We start from the raw sequence: 17,083 nt of genomic DNA on the forward strand, positions 1-17,083 counted from the left end.
AACTGAGATGGGTTTTGGAAAAAATATCCACAATCCACAGACCATTAGCTGGATTAAGAAAATGGGAGAAGACTCAAATCACAAGTGAAAGAGGAGACGTCACAGTGAATGCCTCAGAAATAAAAAGGGTCCTAAGGACTGTTACCAGTGCTTATATGTGAGCACACTGGAGAACCCGGAAGAAATGGGTAAATTCCGAGAAACATGCAGCCTGCCAAGACTACATCAAGAAGAAGTAAAGCCTGGGCGCCTGGGTGGCTCAGTCAGTTGAGTGTCTGACTTCAGCTTGGGTTGTGATCTCGCAGTTCATGAGTTTGAGCCCCACATTGGGCTCTGTGCTGACAGCTCAGAGCCTGGAGCCTGCTTCGAATTCTGTGTCACCTTCTCTCTCTGCCTCTCCCCCACTCGCACTCTGTCTCTCTCACTCTCAAAAATGAATAAAAATTAAAAAAAAAAAAAAAAAAAAAGCCTGAACAGACCAAGAACAAATAAGGAAATTGGGCAATAATATAAAACCTCCCAATAACAACAACAACAAACAAAACCGAGACCTGATGCCTTCATGGCTTAATTTTATTGCACATTCACAGAAGAATTAATACTCCTTCTTAAACTCTTCCAGAAAATAGAAGTAAATACTTTTGTACTCACTTATGAAGCCAGCATCACCCTAATACCAAAAACACCACAAGAAAATAAAACAACAGGCTAATACCACTGATGAACATAATTTAAAAATCTGCAGTGAAATACTAGGAAGTCAAATTCAAGAAACAAATCAAAAAAAGTATACACCATAACCAAGTGGGATTTCCCCCTGGAATGCAAGGTTGGTTTAACATATGCTGATTAAAACACCACATAAACAGATTGAAACATCAAAACCACACAGTTATCTCAACAGATGGGAAAAAGCATTTGACCAAATTAACATCCATTCATTATAAAAAGTCTCAACAAAACAGATAACACAAGAAAGTTTCCTCAACACCATATAGGCCGCTTATGATAAGGCCACAGCTAACATCATGATCAGTGGGAGAAAACCAAAAGCTTGCTTTCTAAGCTAAGACCCGCTATCGGACACATATAGGACGTGCATATCCATGCACTGGAAGTAGTAGCAAGAGCATGCAGGAAAAGGAGACATCCAGATTGGAAAGGAAGAAGTAAGATTATCTGTTTGCAGAGGACAGGATTGTATGTGTAAAAAATCCTGAAGACTCAGAACAACAAAAACCTATTAGAACTAATCAATTCATAAAGTTGTAAGACATAAAATCAGTATAACAAATCAGTCGTGTTTCTTTACACCAACAGTCTTCTGAAAAGGAAATGAAATAATCTCATTTATGGCTGCATCAAAAAGGATAAAATACATAGGAATATATTTAACCAAGGAGGTTAAATATCTAAACACTGAAAACATTAAGACATGGATGAATGAATGGAGGGATATCCTATGTTCATGAATTGGAAGATTAATAGTGTTAAAAACCCCATGCTGCTGAAAGTTATGTACAGATTCAGTGCAATCTCTATAAAAATTCCAATGGCATTTTTCACAGAAATAAAAAATTATAAAATTTGTGATTATTTTTCTTAAAATTTGTATTCTCCTTTTTCTAGTTGCACAAAAAGACCCTTAATAGCCAAACCCATATTAAGAAAAAAGCATCACACTCCATGATTTCACATTATATTATGAAGGAAGCTATAGTAATCAAAACATATGGTGTTGACATAAAAACAGACACACAGATCAATGGAACAGAATAGAGACCCCAGAAATAAATTCATACATAAATGGCCAACAAATTTTTGACAAGGACACCAAGAATATATATGATGGGGAAAGGACAGTCTCTTCAATAAATGGTGCTGGGAAGACTGGATAGCTTCATGCAAAAGAATGCAGCCAGACCCTTAACACCATGCATAGAAGTCAATTCAAAATGGATTAAAGATTGAAATGTAAGACTTGAAACTGTAGAACTTCTAGAAAAAAACAGAGAAAAGGCCCCTTGATAGGGTCTTGGTGATGATTTTTTCGATTTGACACCCAAAGTACAGGCAACAAAAACAAAAATCCACAAGTGGGACTACATCAAACTCAAAAGCTCCTGCACAGCACCAGTGAGGAGGCAGCCTGTGGACTGGGAGAGAATGTTTGTAAACCATTTGTTTCATAATGGGCTAAATTCTAGAATATATAAATACCACAACTCCGTAGCAAAAAGAGAACCCAACTGAGAAATGGCTGGAGGCTCTGAATAGACATTTCTCCAAGGAAGACATTCAAATGGCCAACAGCTACATGAAAAGATGCCCAGCATCACTCATCATCAGGGAAAAGGAGATCCAAGCTACAAAGAGACGTCACCTGTCAGAAGCAGTTAGAATCAAAAAAAAACAAAACAACGTGTTGGCGAGGATGTGGAGAAAAGGGAACCTCGTGCACTGTTGGAGGGAATACAAACTGGCACAGCGAGCATAGAAGACAGTATGGAGGCTCCCCCCAAATTAAAATAAGTCTGTGATATGACCCAGCAATCCCACTTTCAGGTATGTGACCACAGGAAGTGAAAGTAGTACCTCCAAGAGCGATCTGCACCCCCAAGCTCACACCAGCATTATCCACTGTGGCAAAGACACGGGAAACCCAACTGTCCGTCAATGGATGGACAGATTTAAAAAAATGTGTACTTATAGCATGGAATATTACTCAGCCGTTAAAAGAAGGAAGTCTTGTCTTCAACGACATGGAGGGACCTGCAGGACAGTGTGCCCGGTGACCAGACAGAGCAAGAAATCAGCTGCATGGTCTCACTTATAAGTGGAGTCTAAGAGTTGAATACATAGAAACGGAGTGGGAGATGATCACCAGGGGCGGGCAGGTGGGGGGACGGGGAGATGGCGGTAAGGGGACATTTCCGTGGTTGTGCAGGATGACTAGGTCTGGGGCCACAGTTCCTATACTGCAGTGAGTCTGGAAGTTTGCTATGAAAATAGCTGTGATGTGCTCACCAAGAAATGTTAACTGTGAGAAGCTGCAGTAATCAGCTTGACTGTGGTCATCATTTCACCATCTATGTGTGTATCATCAAGTGCACACCTCAAATATATACGATTTTTACTTGAAAATGTCTGTCGTGTGGGGCGCTTGGGGGGCTCAGTCAGTTAAATGTCTGACTCCTGATTTTAGCTCGGGTCATGATCTCATAGTTTGTGAGATCGAGCCCCACGTGGGCAATCAGCGCAGAGCCTGCTTGGGATTCTCTCCCTCTCTCTCTGCCCATCTTGTATGTTCTCAAATGCTCTCGCGCTGTCCTCTCAAAATAAATGTGTGTGTGTGTGTGTGTGTGTGTGTGTGTGTGTGTGTGTGTGTGTGTAAATGAGTAAGATGTCTACTGTGCACTCAGCTGGGTGAAGTTGTTTACCTTGCGAAGTATTATGGTTGAGTTTTACTAGATGGACTGTGTTCAGGGGGCTCTTCTTGTAAAGAGTCAGTACTAACAGATTATGTCATGTGGTTGAGAGGGTGGGCTGGGACACAGCAGCCGGTCAGTCCTCGCAAGTTACGTAGCCCTCTGTGTGTGTCCCTCACGGCTGCCTATGAGGTTACCCTAGAGGGCAGCACCGTCAGTAGCAAGGATTTATTGTCGACATCTCCTGTGGGTCAGGAGTCCCAGAGCAGCCGAGCCGTGTGTCTGACTCAGGGTCTTGCCATCACGTTGTCGATTGAGGGCTTGGTGGAGGTGGGTAGCCCCTGCCGGACTTGCCTACAGCAGCCTTGGATCTGTGCTCGAGGGCCTCTCTCCAGGCCGCCCGAGGCCCTCACGGCATGGCGGCTGCTCCTCAGGGCCAGGGAGTGGCCCGGTAGAAGGTCGTCCTTTGTTACCTGCTCTTGAGAGGGACGTGTCAGCACTTCTGCATGGTGTGTCGCGCGGGATCCAGTCAGTAGGTCCACCCACATGAGGGGAGGGCGCCCCGTGACGGCGGGAGCACCCCCGGGCCGTCTCGGCAGCTGCCCACCCAGCCTCGGCGTCAGCCGTGTCTTTCAGAAGATGGGAATGAGAATAGCCACGGGATTGCTGGGAGACAGGTCTCTGGAACACCTGATGCCATCTTTATGAGAAGCTGCCATTTCAGAGATCCCACAGGAAGCTTTACTTTTAGAGAAAAAGATAAAAAATGGTGAAATGATACTGGCGGCCTCTGGTCTTTGGATGGATGCACTGTGGACACGTATGTGTGCACACAAGTGGTGACTGCGCCCAGAAAGGACTGGAGCCCTGTGACCCTGAACCATAATCACTGCGTAGACGTTCTTTTTGTTGGACGGTGTTGACCCCATGGGACGCGGCATGGCCGGTTAACCATGGAAACAAAAGGCCACGGCTTTTGGGTTTGGTGCAGATGAGTAGGTAGCCCGTCCCCTTACAGTGCTGAGTGTGGGACCAGTGGGATCCATGCAGACGGGCCCCTGGGGTCCGTTCCACAGTGATGCGGTCTAGTGTGGAAGTCGCGCTCCTTCACCTCTGTGGACGGTCTGACTGACCCTGTCCTACAGGGTGACCTTGGCTGGGGGCAGTGAGAGGCCCTGCCCGGACAAGCAGTCTTGAACCATCGGGAAGCCCAAGAGTCCTGCTCAGTCGTTTCTGAGATTCACCCCATTGACCCCATCCCAGGGGAGGGGAGGCGTGGTCAGTGGAGCTCGGTCAGGAGACCTGTGGTGAGTCAGCCAGGAGGTACTTCTCACAGAGGAAGTCATTTGTTCCTGAAGGGCCCGTTGCTGACCCTGGTTTCCTCCCCGTTACGAGGACGCTGGTTCCGCAGTCGTGTCTCCTCAGATCCCAGTGCCCGGGGAGCTGGTCTTGGCGAAAGCCCTGCCCCCGAGCCGGTCCAGCCTGGCTCTAGGCAGCAGTGTCGCACATATCTGAGCGCCGTCTGTCCACTGTCCCTGCTTCAGCCTCCACTGAGACCGTCAGCACTGGGGCCCGGTCCCTGCCCTCTCAGAACCCCACGTGTTCGGGAGACGAGTCGTCGGACATAACTGGCCGTGTAACAGTTTCTGTAGTGCCCTAGTGTATGTGCACACAGAGGGGCCAGTGCGCTGGCTGGGCTGTTGGGGTGGAGAATGAGCGTAGCAGTTTCCTGAAAGGGCCCCTGTCACTTTGAGACAGACGCTCACTCCTCTGGTGGGGGTGTGTGTGTGCTGGTTTCTCTGCAGGCAAGGTGGCTTTGATGGGTCATATGCCACTAGCTCTCACAGTGGCCTCGGTCCCCTCTCCTCCCTTTTAATGTCCCGTGGCGTGCTGGGCATTGCCTCTGTCTCCGGGTGCGAGGGGAGCCCACTCCGTCTGCAGCTCCCGCAGGCTTGATTCCATCCACTTACAGACTGCAGGGAGGCGCCTGCTTGGGGGTAGTGCAGAGCCCTGGGGTCTGCCTGTGCTCTCGCCCAAGAAGTGAGCCCAGAGGGACCACATGGGGCTGGCACACTGCCCAGCCCTTGTTCCTGCTCCTTGAGAAGAGAGAGGGAGCCAGGCTGTGGTAACCATGGAGCCTTCCTGGAGGAGGCAGGGCTCCGGCAGCCAGCACATCTCCTCTCCTGCGGAAGCACACCCTCCCCAGGGACTCCGGGGACACCACCTGCCCCCTCGTGAACTGTGCCACCCCTCTCACTGTCCCCTTTGAAGTACACTGTGCTGCTCAGCTGGGGGCAGTTGTGATTTCTCTTGTTCACATTGTGGTTTATTGGCTATGAAATATAGAAGAAAACTAACGTCTGGTGATTTCCAAGGTTTAGTTTTCTATATACGTTTTACTGAATTTGACTCATCTGTCTTAAGCGTATTGTTCTGTGTCCTTAGGGTGACTTGAGACAGCATCTAGACAAATCTCTGGAGGAGAATAGTAGCCTAAAGGCTCTTTTGTTCAGCCTGAAAAAAGAAGTAAAAAATGCGGACACTGCAGCTACGTTAAGCTTGCAGATTACTGGTGAGTTTGTGGTTTATTTGGTAACGTTATTTGGTGAAGTGTAAGTGTTCAAACGCTCATAGGTAGACTTCAGGTCCAGTAAATACTGTAAAATGTCCTGAGGGCCGAGAGACACTCCCACTTGGTCTGAGCAGACCCCTGAAAGCTCGGATGTGGTCTGTGTTGTTGGCAGTGCCGTGGACCGGGGAGCCCCCTGCCCGCCTCCCCGAGCATGCACACGGTCACTCCTCTGTCTCCTTGGCTCTTCCCAGCCACGTGGTGCTTTTCCTCTTTGTCACGTTTCTTCCAGAGCCAGGTCACTTTCATTTCCCTCTCTTCACTGTATTTCTATTTTGCCATTTTTACAAAAGTGCACTCGGTATTTCAAGGTCAGATTCTGGGGTTTCAGTGACGGGCTGGTGGTAGTTTGTGTCTTCCGTGAATCTCGTCTGGGTGTAAACCGCCAAGTCGCTGGGAGGTTTTAACTTCGCTGAGGACTGCCCCACCGAGGTCCCCGGGGGTCCAAAAACTTTTCTTAAAGGGCCACGGAGCAGATGTCTCCGGGCTACGGCCCATCACAGGCCCTCTCTGTGGGCTTGGTCCTGGGAGCGCAGCCACAGACGAGACCCTCGCTCTGGGCAGGCGTCGGTGACGCACCTACTCAGGCCTCTTCCGCTGTGTTTATCGGGCTGTTTCGTGGCGTGCTAAGAGTTCGTCATAGTCTCTTCTTTAATTTTCATGTAAATACTTTCCACTTTTCACCTGTTTCCTGAGATGTCATTGTCCTGTTTCACTTGCTCAGCCTTCGCTTCTCATGAAGCTTTCCTTTGCTGCGAGCTCGTGCCTGAGGCCAGCCGCCTCCTCTCTGACATTCCCATTTCTGACTAAGTTGTTCTTCCATTTCTTGTTATCATTTCCTTTTTTTTTTTTAAGGTCACTTATTTATTTTGAGAGAGACGGTGCGAGTTGGGGAGGGAGACAGAGTCCCCAGCAGGCTCCACACAGCCAGTGCACTGCCCGACGTGGGGCTCGAGCTCACAAACCGTGAGATCACGACCTGAGCTGAAACCAAGAGTCTGATGCTTGACCGACTGAGCCACCCAGGCACCCCTCTTATATCATTCCTTTCTGTCCTCAGCTCATTCTGAAATATCCAGTCCTGGTTTTGATGTGTCCCGAGTGTGGCTTCTTGTTGTCCGGGGGCAACAGCTTTGTGTGGGGTTTGCCTTTAGTGCTCTGTGCTGTTCACTTGCACATGGAATTGGTCCTCTCAGTGTCCAGGAGTACAGCACGCAGCACGTCAAACTTCACAGAGAAGTTCAGCAGCCCCTTGGGGGACTCCCAGGCCTTGTTCACTCTCCCGCTTGCCTCTGGTGTCCTCTCCTGCACGACTTGGGCCCCTCCCCAGCTGTTCCTCTGTGGTACGGCCCTGCTCTGGAAGGGACTGGGCAGGCCAGCCTTGAGGGGCCAGGGTTGCTCCAGTCCCTTCAGACCACACGGGGTCCTCTGGTCTGCCCTCGCTGGGGGAGGCCGAGCCTCTCGTGTCAGCCGCGGGTCCTCAGTTGCCCTGCAGGGATTTCTTGTGAAAATAGGGGACACTTAGCAGCTGCCCCCCTCCTGACTGCTGCTCCTCTCCCACAGATGAAGCCGCGCATGGCTTGTGGCTCTCGTGTTTGGGTCTTGAGGCTGCCTCACCACCAGGTGCCGAAAGGTCTCCTGTGGGACTCCAGTTTTGTCATCTAGTTACTCTTGGTGCTAGACTACTATGGGGATTCTGGGGGATGCCGAAACTGTGCCGTCACTGTCTCTTCCCACAGTCCCTTCCACTCACCCTCCGGTGTAAGTGCGGGTGGATGTGGATGCTGAGGAGTGTCGTCCCATCGTAGTGCTTTCGGGAGCCTCTGCCTTTGCTGTGGGAGCCTGCTATCCGTGTCCTCACCGAACCTCTTCCCGTACCTGCCCGCTCTGGCTCTCCTGTTGTCTCTGGACTTGTGTCGTTCCACAGCCATGTGTCTGTGTGTGGATTTATTTGGATCCTGGTTTTGGGGTTTGGGAGCCAAGAAATGATATATTTCTTCTCCTCACAAGTTGGAAGCCCAGAGACAGGAGTCATGTAGATGGAGTCCAAACACACAGTGTGTCACTGATGGGCCTGGGAGCGGAGGACACATCAGAGACCTACGGCCACTGCGGGCCTCTTGTCGCTTGTCCCCGAAGCTTCAGGGCCTCCCCTAGGGCAGAGCTTGCTGCCTGGTGGAAGAGACACCCCTGAAGGCCCTTTCCTGCCAGCACATAGATCAGTGGAGTGAGCTTCCAGCTGGCACCAGGCCCACCTCTGTCTCCACTCTCTACCCTCCATGCGGGGATGTGGTTCCGTGGGTGTCCGGAGGGCAGAGGCCCAAGGCTTTAATCCCAAGGTGATTTTTGAGTTGCTTACAGAAACCGACCTTTCCCAAGCTATATGGCTTTGGTGTCCCGATCCAGTTTCAACTCGAACTATTTTAGCTTTCAGGACATGAAACACTCCAACACATTCAATTTCACTAACTGATGTTACTTTTTTTCTCTTTCAGGACTTGAAACAAGTGTGAAGAGGCTCTCTGGTGAGATCGTGGAGTTGAAGCAGCATCTGGAGCACTACGACAAGGTCTGGGAGCTGACCCGGATGCTGCAGGAGAGCCACAGGTGCCGTCCCCGGGGCGGCCCCAGTGACGGCAGGGTACACGGAGGAGCCGCCCGGTGGCGTCGCAGCAGGCGGGGTTCTGGGCCGCACGCGTCGCCGGTTGACTCAGAGCTCCCCCAAGCTCCCCTTTCTTCAGGAAAAGCGCGTCCCTTCTTGCCGCGGCGTCTGTGAGGGGCGGGTGAGAGCTGCTGAGAGACTCTGGGCTGCCCCAGTCCACCCGGCGTGGTTCCCGTCAGTTCTCCTAGAGCGCGGGGCCTCCCCCTTTACTCCCAGCTGTGTGCTGGGTGGCGAGAAGGGAGCAGGCAGTGTGGGGGCTGTCCAGGCGGAGCCTCAGTTTCTATCCAGAGAAGCGGGTGCAGGGAGGAGGCGTGCCGCTCACTGGGTGGGGTGAGGTGTACTTTGTGGAGGTGCGGAGCTCGAGCCCAACTCCCCCCTACTCCCCCACCTTGGGCTGAGTCCCACACACCTCCCCCGGGCTCGGGTGCAGCACGGCCCCAGGTGGAGCCAGGCTGTGACGCCAGGGGGTCAGCGGGCCCACCCCAAGCGCGAGGTACCGGGGGGAAGGGGCTCCTGGGAGATGAGCTGGAGCGTAGATGGAGCAGCGGAAGGGAGCAGAAGGTAGCCGTCGTGGGTGCGGGGTGGGGGGGACGGGAGAGGCAGGATGGCTCCCAGGACCCGATGGGCCCCCATCCGCAGCACTGTGGGCTCCGTGTGGACGGGGCCGCCGTGCAGCAGGTGGAAGTGGGGGGCAGTGGTGGTCCACGCTGACTTCATCCAGTCTGGGCCTTAGCCTGGCCGGAGCAGACGGCTGGTGCCTGCACAGGAGGTCTGTCGTCGGGGGCGTGCGTCTACGGGAAGATGGCCCCGCTCCCATCTATCCCTGGCCGCTGCCGACGGGGGGGCGAGGGCGCTTCGCAGATGGCCGAGTGGGCAGTACAGGGCCGCTTCTTCCCTGAAGTCCTTCCAAAGGCAACCGTGGTCCACACTGTAAAACCAGGACTCTTCAGTTACGCTATCAGTTGTAAAACCAGGACTCTTCAGTTACGCTATCAGTATGTCAGAATTATTCAGGGAGCCCCTTTACGTTGGACCGGGAGATAGGAATAGGTCAGTCTTTGGATCTGTTCCAGAATGAGAACATTGTTCTGCTAGCTGGGAAGATGATGATGGTTTTCTCAGAAAACAGGCGCGGCTGGAGTAGCGAGGCACCCCTCCGTCGTTCGTTGCCTTCGCCCGTCCGTCCGGGTGCTGAGCCTGCACGTGGCCTGGTGGCCGAGGGCTCGGGTCACGCGTAGCCTCACGCGGTCTGGAGGCCAGGGGCGGATGGCGGGAGCGGGAGTCGGTGGGAGCCGGGAAGGGGTTGGCTGCGGGGACCGGGGCGGACGGGGAGGGCCCCGGCCGGGTGAGGGAGGACGCCGCTGGAGAGGAGGCGGCGGGCGGTGCTCAGGCGTCGCTCCCCCGTGACCTCCTCCAGCTCCCTGGTCGGCACCAACGAGCACCTCCTGCAGGAACTGAGCCAGGCGCGCGCGCAGCACAAGGCCGAGGTCGAGCAGCTGCACTGGAGCTACAAGGAGCTCAAGAAGACGCTGGGCCTGTTCCCGCGCGGCGGCTGCTAGGCCGCGTCTGCGTCGCCTCCACGCACCTGGTAAACCGCGGAAGCTCTTTTCTACCTGGTACGATTGTGGGGCAGAGCTCTGCCTCCCGTTCATAATCAGCTGAAGTTTTGAAACGTGTTCAGGGCCACCAGCTCGGTTTTCTAAAACACCCTGAGAAGATGGGATTGATCTGCCTGTAGGCGAGTCTGCGAACAAGGACATGTAGGGGTAGTGTTCGCAGGGAGGTGCTAACCAGGGTGGCTCCCTCTGACTCCATGCTGCTCCTGCTCCTGAGATTGCAAAAAAAAAAAAAAAAAGGATTAATCCAAGCCCTTCACATGTTTTGAGACAAGACATATTGATGTTTTTTGAGACCAGCATCATTAATTTTCCATGAAATATCTTGAGATAAAATGCAGTATTTTTCTCCCTAATGTAAAGAGCGTATGTGTGATCATTAAATAATTTTGTGTGACAAGATAAACTAACATTCTAAAAAGTGACTTTTTGTAAATTGTGACTGAGATTTTCTCACTGAATTCTTTCATGCAGCAAGCTAGGCGCAGGTGGGACAGATACGTTCCAAGATTTAATAAAAGTAACACAGTTTGGGGAAACATTAAAAATACCATTTTGTGACATCACTGCCTCACAGTGGAAGTATTTCCCCAGGCGCTCTCTTGCTTACAATTACAGTGCATTTCTGAAAATTAGAGCACACACGGACAAAATACTAGATTTTTAGTTTGGAAACTTCTTATCTTATGTAAATACTTGGCTTCTAGGTAAAACAAAGTACTTTCTTAAACCAAGCCTACTTAATGTATGGAGAAGAGCAGGCAGGCCTACAGGTGCCTGCGCGTGTCGTCGGGCTCTGCCACTGGCGGTCGGGGGTCGGGCGTTTCCCTCAGGAACCGGGGTGGCCTCCCCGGTTCCCTCCTGTCTGGTCGTGGCTGTGTCCTTTGGCATCAGTTTCTCTGCAACTTAGCAGGAAAGCATGTCACAGCAAATACGGTTTTTGTGGGGGAGTGCAATTTCTTTCATCATACCGTTTTTTTTAATTTATTGAAAAGATTTTAGCATTCAACCATTTTAGGCTTGTTGGAAACGCTCCCCATGCTATTACTTTATGTTCCTCTTGTTTGGGTTTCGTTGAGCTTCTTAGACCTGTGAGTTTATAATTTTCATCAAATCTGGGAAAGGTCTGGCCACCATTTCTTCAACATGGTTATTCGATCCAGCTTCTGTCCCACCCTCCCTCCCGGACCCCAGTTACACCCAGACCACTTGGTAGCATCCCCACGGGTCCCCAGACTTCGGGTCTCTTTCCCCATCTTTTGTTCTTGCCCTCCGTTGGGGTCATTTCTGCTGCCTTGTCATTCTGCAGTTGGGCCTATGTAGATAATGGATTTTTAATTTCAGAAATTACATGTTTTTAGTTCTAAAATCCCATTTGGTTCTTATTAACTTTGTGTCCCATTATGTTCGTGTTTCACTTAACTCCTGAACCATGTTCTTAACGCCTTTGCTGCAGATAATTTCAGATGATTTCTAGAATGGTTACACTGATGCTCCGTTAGAAGTGTATTAGTTTCTGTCGGTCCATGTTTCCAGCACTTACTGTCAAAGATTTAATGTTTTCATTCTAGAGGGTGTGTGATGCATAGTGTTTTTATAGATAGACTTTATCAGGTTAAAGAAGCTCCTTGTAGTGTTAATTTGCCAAGACGTTTTTTATCGTGAATGGATAAATTTTATCACTTTTTCTGCAGCCATTGAAGATGACCATGTGGTTTTTCTCCTTTATTCTGTTCATGTGGTTAATTACAGTAATTTGCTAATGTAAAAACAACCGAAATTTTCTGGGTTAAGCACAGCCTAGTAATGGTGGGTTTTCCTTTGCAAACATACTGTTGGATTTGGTTACTATTTTGTTTAGGATTTTGTATTCCGGGTACTCCACTTAATATCTGACATTTAATTATTGGAATTCTCTGGGTCTCCATTTCCTCATCTGTAGAAAGGGGTGATAAGTGCCTGCCCCCGCTGTCATGAAGAGGAAGCGGTAGCTAGAGTCTGGTCCCAGGATCCCGCTGACGCGGCACCGCATGGTGTGGTTGTCGGCTGGGACGGCGACAGGAACCCGTCCTGTCCCCGCGGTGACGCCACCTACGGTCCTCCCTTACGGTACCGCTCTCCTCTGCGTTCGCACCGCCACGCCGTGCCCGTGACGGAAGTTCGGCTGTGCACCCTTCTCTGCTTTCCAGGAGAATTCAGGACAGGTTGTAACTCTCTCTTCCCTGAGTGTGCGATGGAACTTGCTGAGGAAGCCAGTCGGGCCCTAAATGCTCTTTGTGGGAGACTTCTGGCCACGGGTTTAGTTCCCTTAGCCCCTTCTCACAGAGCGTCGTCCACCCCTCCGTTCGCCAGCCCCCCGCAGTGGGTGTGGGGCCATGTGGCTCATTCTGAGTGGGACAGAGAAGAGCTGCCAGGCCACCAGGGTGGCCGCCGTCCCCTCCAGAGCCGGCGGTGCCACTGACCAGCGGGCCTGTTTCTCTCCTGGGGGCAGAGAGCCCTCCTTGACCTCGGCTAGACTCCGTGTGCGTAAGAAAGGAATGTCACTGTGTCAGCCACTAGGTTTGGGGGCTTTTCTACTTTGCCATTAGTTACTCGGCCTAAGCCCTGGGATGGCGCAGGCTGTCCCTTTCTTCCTGAGTTCTCATAAGGGCTGTATCTCGAATTCGCTCATATTGCCTAATTGTCCAAGTTTTTGGCCTAACAGTCTTTTAATGGCATTTCCACGGCCTCAGCATCTGGAGCTGTGTCCCTAAGGCAGACCCGTCGGGGTGGTGGTTGCTTCAAGCAAGTCCTTGCCGTTCGGGGAAGGGAAGGGACGTGGGTGAGCGATGGCCACGGGTTGCTCCCGACCTCAGGCTCCACCTCCACTTTCAAGCCAAGGACGCGTTGGGGCGGCCCTGGCCGGTGACAGAGCAGGCAGAACACCAGGGCCAGCTGCGGGGCTCTGGCGGGGCCGGCAAGGCTTGGTCCGCACCTGCGTCCTCCCCATGGCACCAGGGCCACCCTGTCCCCCTGGCCATGGTTCATGCTGGTCCATGGCACCGCTTTCTCTCTCACTTCCTCTCCTGCACCACAGCTTCTGTTCCTTTCCATCTTTAGTGGAAATTACTGACACATTCGGCTCTAAAACCTTTTACTTTATCGCTTTTCTCTCTTTTCTCTTGCCATATCGCCTGACATAATCGACACGCTTTTGTTTCTTCTTGTTTTGCATTCTGTTTCTTCTGTGATTGTCCCCTTCTATACTGTAGCCATTTTCACCTCTGCTGGGTTTGGAAGCTATGCGTTCTTTCTGGCATATTATCACAGCGGGTGTTCATCTAATCAGGGCTTCTGCTCCCCCGGTAGTGTACAGGAGCCATGAGCATGTACCTCCCTGGGCACCCTTCGGCTTCCATGTGATGGTTTTTAAGGGGTTTTTGGTTTTTGGTTTTTGCTTTACTGTTTTTGTTTTGTTTTGTTTTTGAGAGAGAAGGACAGAGAGAAAGCCAATCCCAACCAAGTAGGCTCCACCCCCAGCACAGAGCCTCACTCTGGGCTAGAACTCACAAACTGTGGGATCACGACCTGAGCTGAAATAAAGAGTCGGACACTTAACTGACTGGGCCACCCAGGCGCCCCAGTGTTCGAGTATTTTAGTGAAATATTTTTGCCCACAGAAAGCATTTATTTACAGGGTTTTTGTATGGTTACTTACTGCCTATTTTTTGAGCCACTTCCCTGCAGACATTCTCTGTCTGTGGTCATGTTCTTGCTGCAATTAGACTTACTTTTAATGTCTGCTGGTGCAGTTTTCCCTGTTGTGGTCTTAGAATGAATGCCTTTATCTTCAGTTTTGAAAACTATTTCACAGAGGATTTCATGTTGGTACTTACTCGAGGACATCATTGCTATGTCTGGGCCCCCACCCGGGGCTGCACCAGGGCGAGATTGGAACGAGCCTGGGACTACGAGGCAGGAGTCATCCCGTCTAAATGAGGAAGCAAAAGTCTCCTCCCTGCGGGGAGGTGACGTGAGACCCTGTGAGCTGTGGCTCCCGTCCCTCCCACATCCCCTCCCACAGCCCGTCCGTGTTAGATATCAGTGCCTGTGTGTGACTGCTGGTGTAGGTGGTGCGCCTTGAGGACAACAGATCCACATTTCAACACCTTTATTTATCACTTTACCAATTTGACACACAATGTTAACAGCGAACACAGGAGGAGCAGTATGCAGACAGACACGAGCTGTTTCGCTACAGGTTTGCAGGTCAGGCCTTGCAGGTCAGCTCTGACCGGGGACACCGAGCCTCACGCTCTGGGAGGGAGAGGAGGGCCACCCCGATCCCATACATATCCCTGGTTGAGTGCAGCTTTGAGACGCCAGCAGACGTGCCTTTCTGAGTCAGAACACCCAAGACGTCGACTCTACTCTTCACCATCACACTGATAAAGTGATACACTCAGGACTCCCTAATGGTAACAAAACAGTGTAAAAATATATTGCATATATATATAAATTTACTTCCCTTTCCTGAAAAAAACTTAGTACAAACTAGTAGTATACGATCCCTTTCAAGTTTCTTTTAAGTTGTGCGGGTTTCCTTTGTGTTTGGCTTGGTTTGGGTTTTCAAGAGTCTAGAGGGAGAGAAAAAAACCTCTCGAAGCTCAGGGTGGCCACTGCCCAGCCCACCTGGGGCCATGCCCTCCACATGCCCAGGGACAGAGGCCATACCCTGAACCACCAGGTTCCACAGTGTTCAGTAGTCAATCAGTGGAGGGGAGCTGTTCGGGGTCAGTGTTTTAAGGACATTCTAGCCTATTGGTAACTTCACAGTACAGCTGAATTGTCAACCTGGCCTGCACGGAACAGGTGACGACGGGGCGTCCCATGTGGCGTGGGCTGCGGGATGGGGGAGCAGCCAGCTTGTGTATGGAGAGAGCTGGGCTGGGTCCCCAGGGCAGGGCCAGCACATGCTTTTCCCGTAAAGGGCCAGATGGTGAAAATCTTAGGTGTCCCCTCCTACCACCACCACGCGACGTAGCGCAAAAGCAGCCACACGTCCTGCCCCACTGAGCACACGGGCACAGCTGGGCGCCAGAAAACTATTCACAGAGGCGGTCTGGGGTGGGGGCACGAGCCCGCCGCCGCAGGCCCTGTCCACCGAGCAGCCAGAGGGACGCCCGCGGCCTGTCCTGAGCGCCGAGCACGGGGACGCGGACGCAGAGCCACACCAACAGGAAGCGGTGCCCTCGAGCCGCCTGCGCGCACCGTTCCCCGGCCTCTCGCATCGGCCGTGATTTTCATCTGCCGCAAACGTAGGACTGGGGACACTAGAGGTGTGAAAATACTCCAGTATAAATCTATATCTTCTGCGATAACATCCTAAACTTACATGATTTGAACTTCATCTTGGTAAAGCTGACTGTTACCGCCGCCTAGTTGCCTATCCTATCACGTTAAATAGAAATAAATAAGTGTTCTGGTGTGATCAGTGTTAAGCACCCTCCTCCAGTTCTCCTGACACTCAGATGCTGCCAGCCCTGCCCTCCCTGGCAGAACGCGTCCTGTCTCCTCGTGCTGTGCAGTCTCTCGCTCACAGATAGACGCTGGATTTCTGGGTAACCGCGGTTAGTAGAAGCTAATTGGCATTGCATATAACATGCAGCAAAGACACACACCCTGCCTGTGTGTTCTCCGCGTTCAGACCCCGATGGAGGAGCATGCGTGTGCGTGCGTGTTCTGTGTGCGGGGGCCACACACGTGCGGCGACACGTTTAGCAGATGATTTTAAGCTGATGGAATGGAGAGCGCTGAAGTCTCGTGATGGAGTCTTTGCTACCTCCCCCTCCTTCCTGACTGAGGGAACGTCCGTCCAGGCTTTGGGGACGGGCGCCGTCCGAAGAGGCTTTGGGGTTGGGCGGGGGAGGCAGGGGAGACTGTAGCCCCCGTGTGGCCAACCGGACCTCCCTGCTGTGGGACGGGGTGGACCGCCAAGGGGTCCCATTCACAAACCCCACGGGAAGGTGCTGCGAGAACAGTCAGGAGCACGCTGGGAAGCGCTGGTCACAAGTGAGCACTCAGCTCCACCAGCCTGCGGCACTGGTGCCTTCCGCTAAGAAGAGGGCTGCTCTGGGGAGGGCGTGACAGCAGGGGTCCCCGTGGGCAGGCAGACGGGTGGTTTCTCTTGCTCAGACCCCAGTCTCCCAGGGTGGTCCTGGGGAGGCTGTTTTGCCTGGAGACTCCGCTCTGGCACAGAAGATGGCCTCCTGGGGGTGAGGGGGGCTGAGAAGGGCCGGTGGAAGGGGGGCTATGCATTCCCGGTACAGGCTGTGGCACGGGGACCCTCGTCCCTCTGCTCACTGGGGCATGCACGCTGTGGGAGCCAAGGTCCTGCCGGACTCCAGTGTCCACGCCGTGTCATGGCTGTGCTAGTGGGGACCCGGGTGTTTAATGGCAGGAGGCGGAGCCCCACCGCCTCAGACGGTGCTCCCCAACATGGTGCCCAAGAGGGTCTGGGAGGAGGTCGTGTTTGCGATCTGCTCGTTGTTGAGAAACATTTGTCGTGTTCAGAGTCGCCTTCCAACATTTCCCACGTCCTCCCCTTGCCTCCAGATCCTCACCGCGGTCCAGCCGGGGGTCCTGTGTCCCGCTTGCTTGTCCCTCCTCCAGCACTCAGTCCTCGGTTTCTCCACCTTCCCCCACCATGGGGTGGAGAGGCCTGGCCGGGCAGCTCAGGATCGCCAAGGTAGAAACTAGAGACTGCAGT

At 52.2% G+C, this 17,083-nt stretch overlaps 1 protein-coding gene across 4 annotated transcripts in view; it reads left to right on the forward strand.

The window, feature by feature from the left end:
- The window catches only part of CEP72 (centrosomal protein 72), a 36,887-nt gene extending 26,196 nt beyond the window's left edge, over positions 1–10,691 (forward strand). For 3 of the 4 annotated variants that reach the window (XM_019438307.2, XM_053906837.1, XM_053906838.1), the window contains exons 10-12: positions 5,874–6,000; positions 8,553–8,664; positions 10,137–10,691. In XM_019438307.2, coding sequence (XP_019293852.2) covers positions 5,874–6,000; positions 8,553–8,664; positions 10,137–10,278 — 381 coding nt within the window. In that variant the 3' untranslated portion in view covers positions 10,279–10,691. The remainder of the gene's footprint in view (positions 1–5,873; positions 6,001–8,552; positions 8,665–10,136) is intronic. The other variant, XR_008423646.1, reaches the window with a different exon arrangement.
- Positions 10,692–17,083: the final 6,392 nt, after the last annotated feature.

Source organism: Panthera pardus, unplaced genomic scaffold (assembly GCF_024362965.1).
Source record: "Panthera pardus isolate Hobbes unplaced genomic scaffold, ASM2436296v1 HiC_scaffold_2, whole genome shotgun sequence".
In the NCBI taxonomy this organism is placed as follows: Eukaryota; Metazoa; Chordata; class Mammalia; order Carnivora; family Felidae; genus Panthera; species Panthera pardus.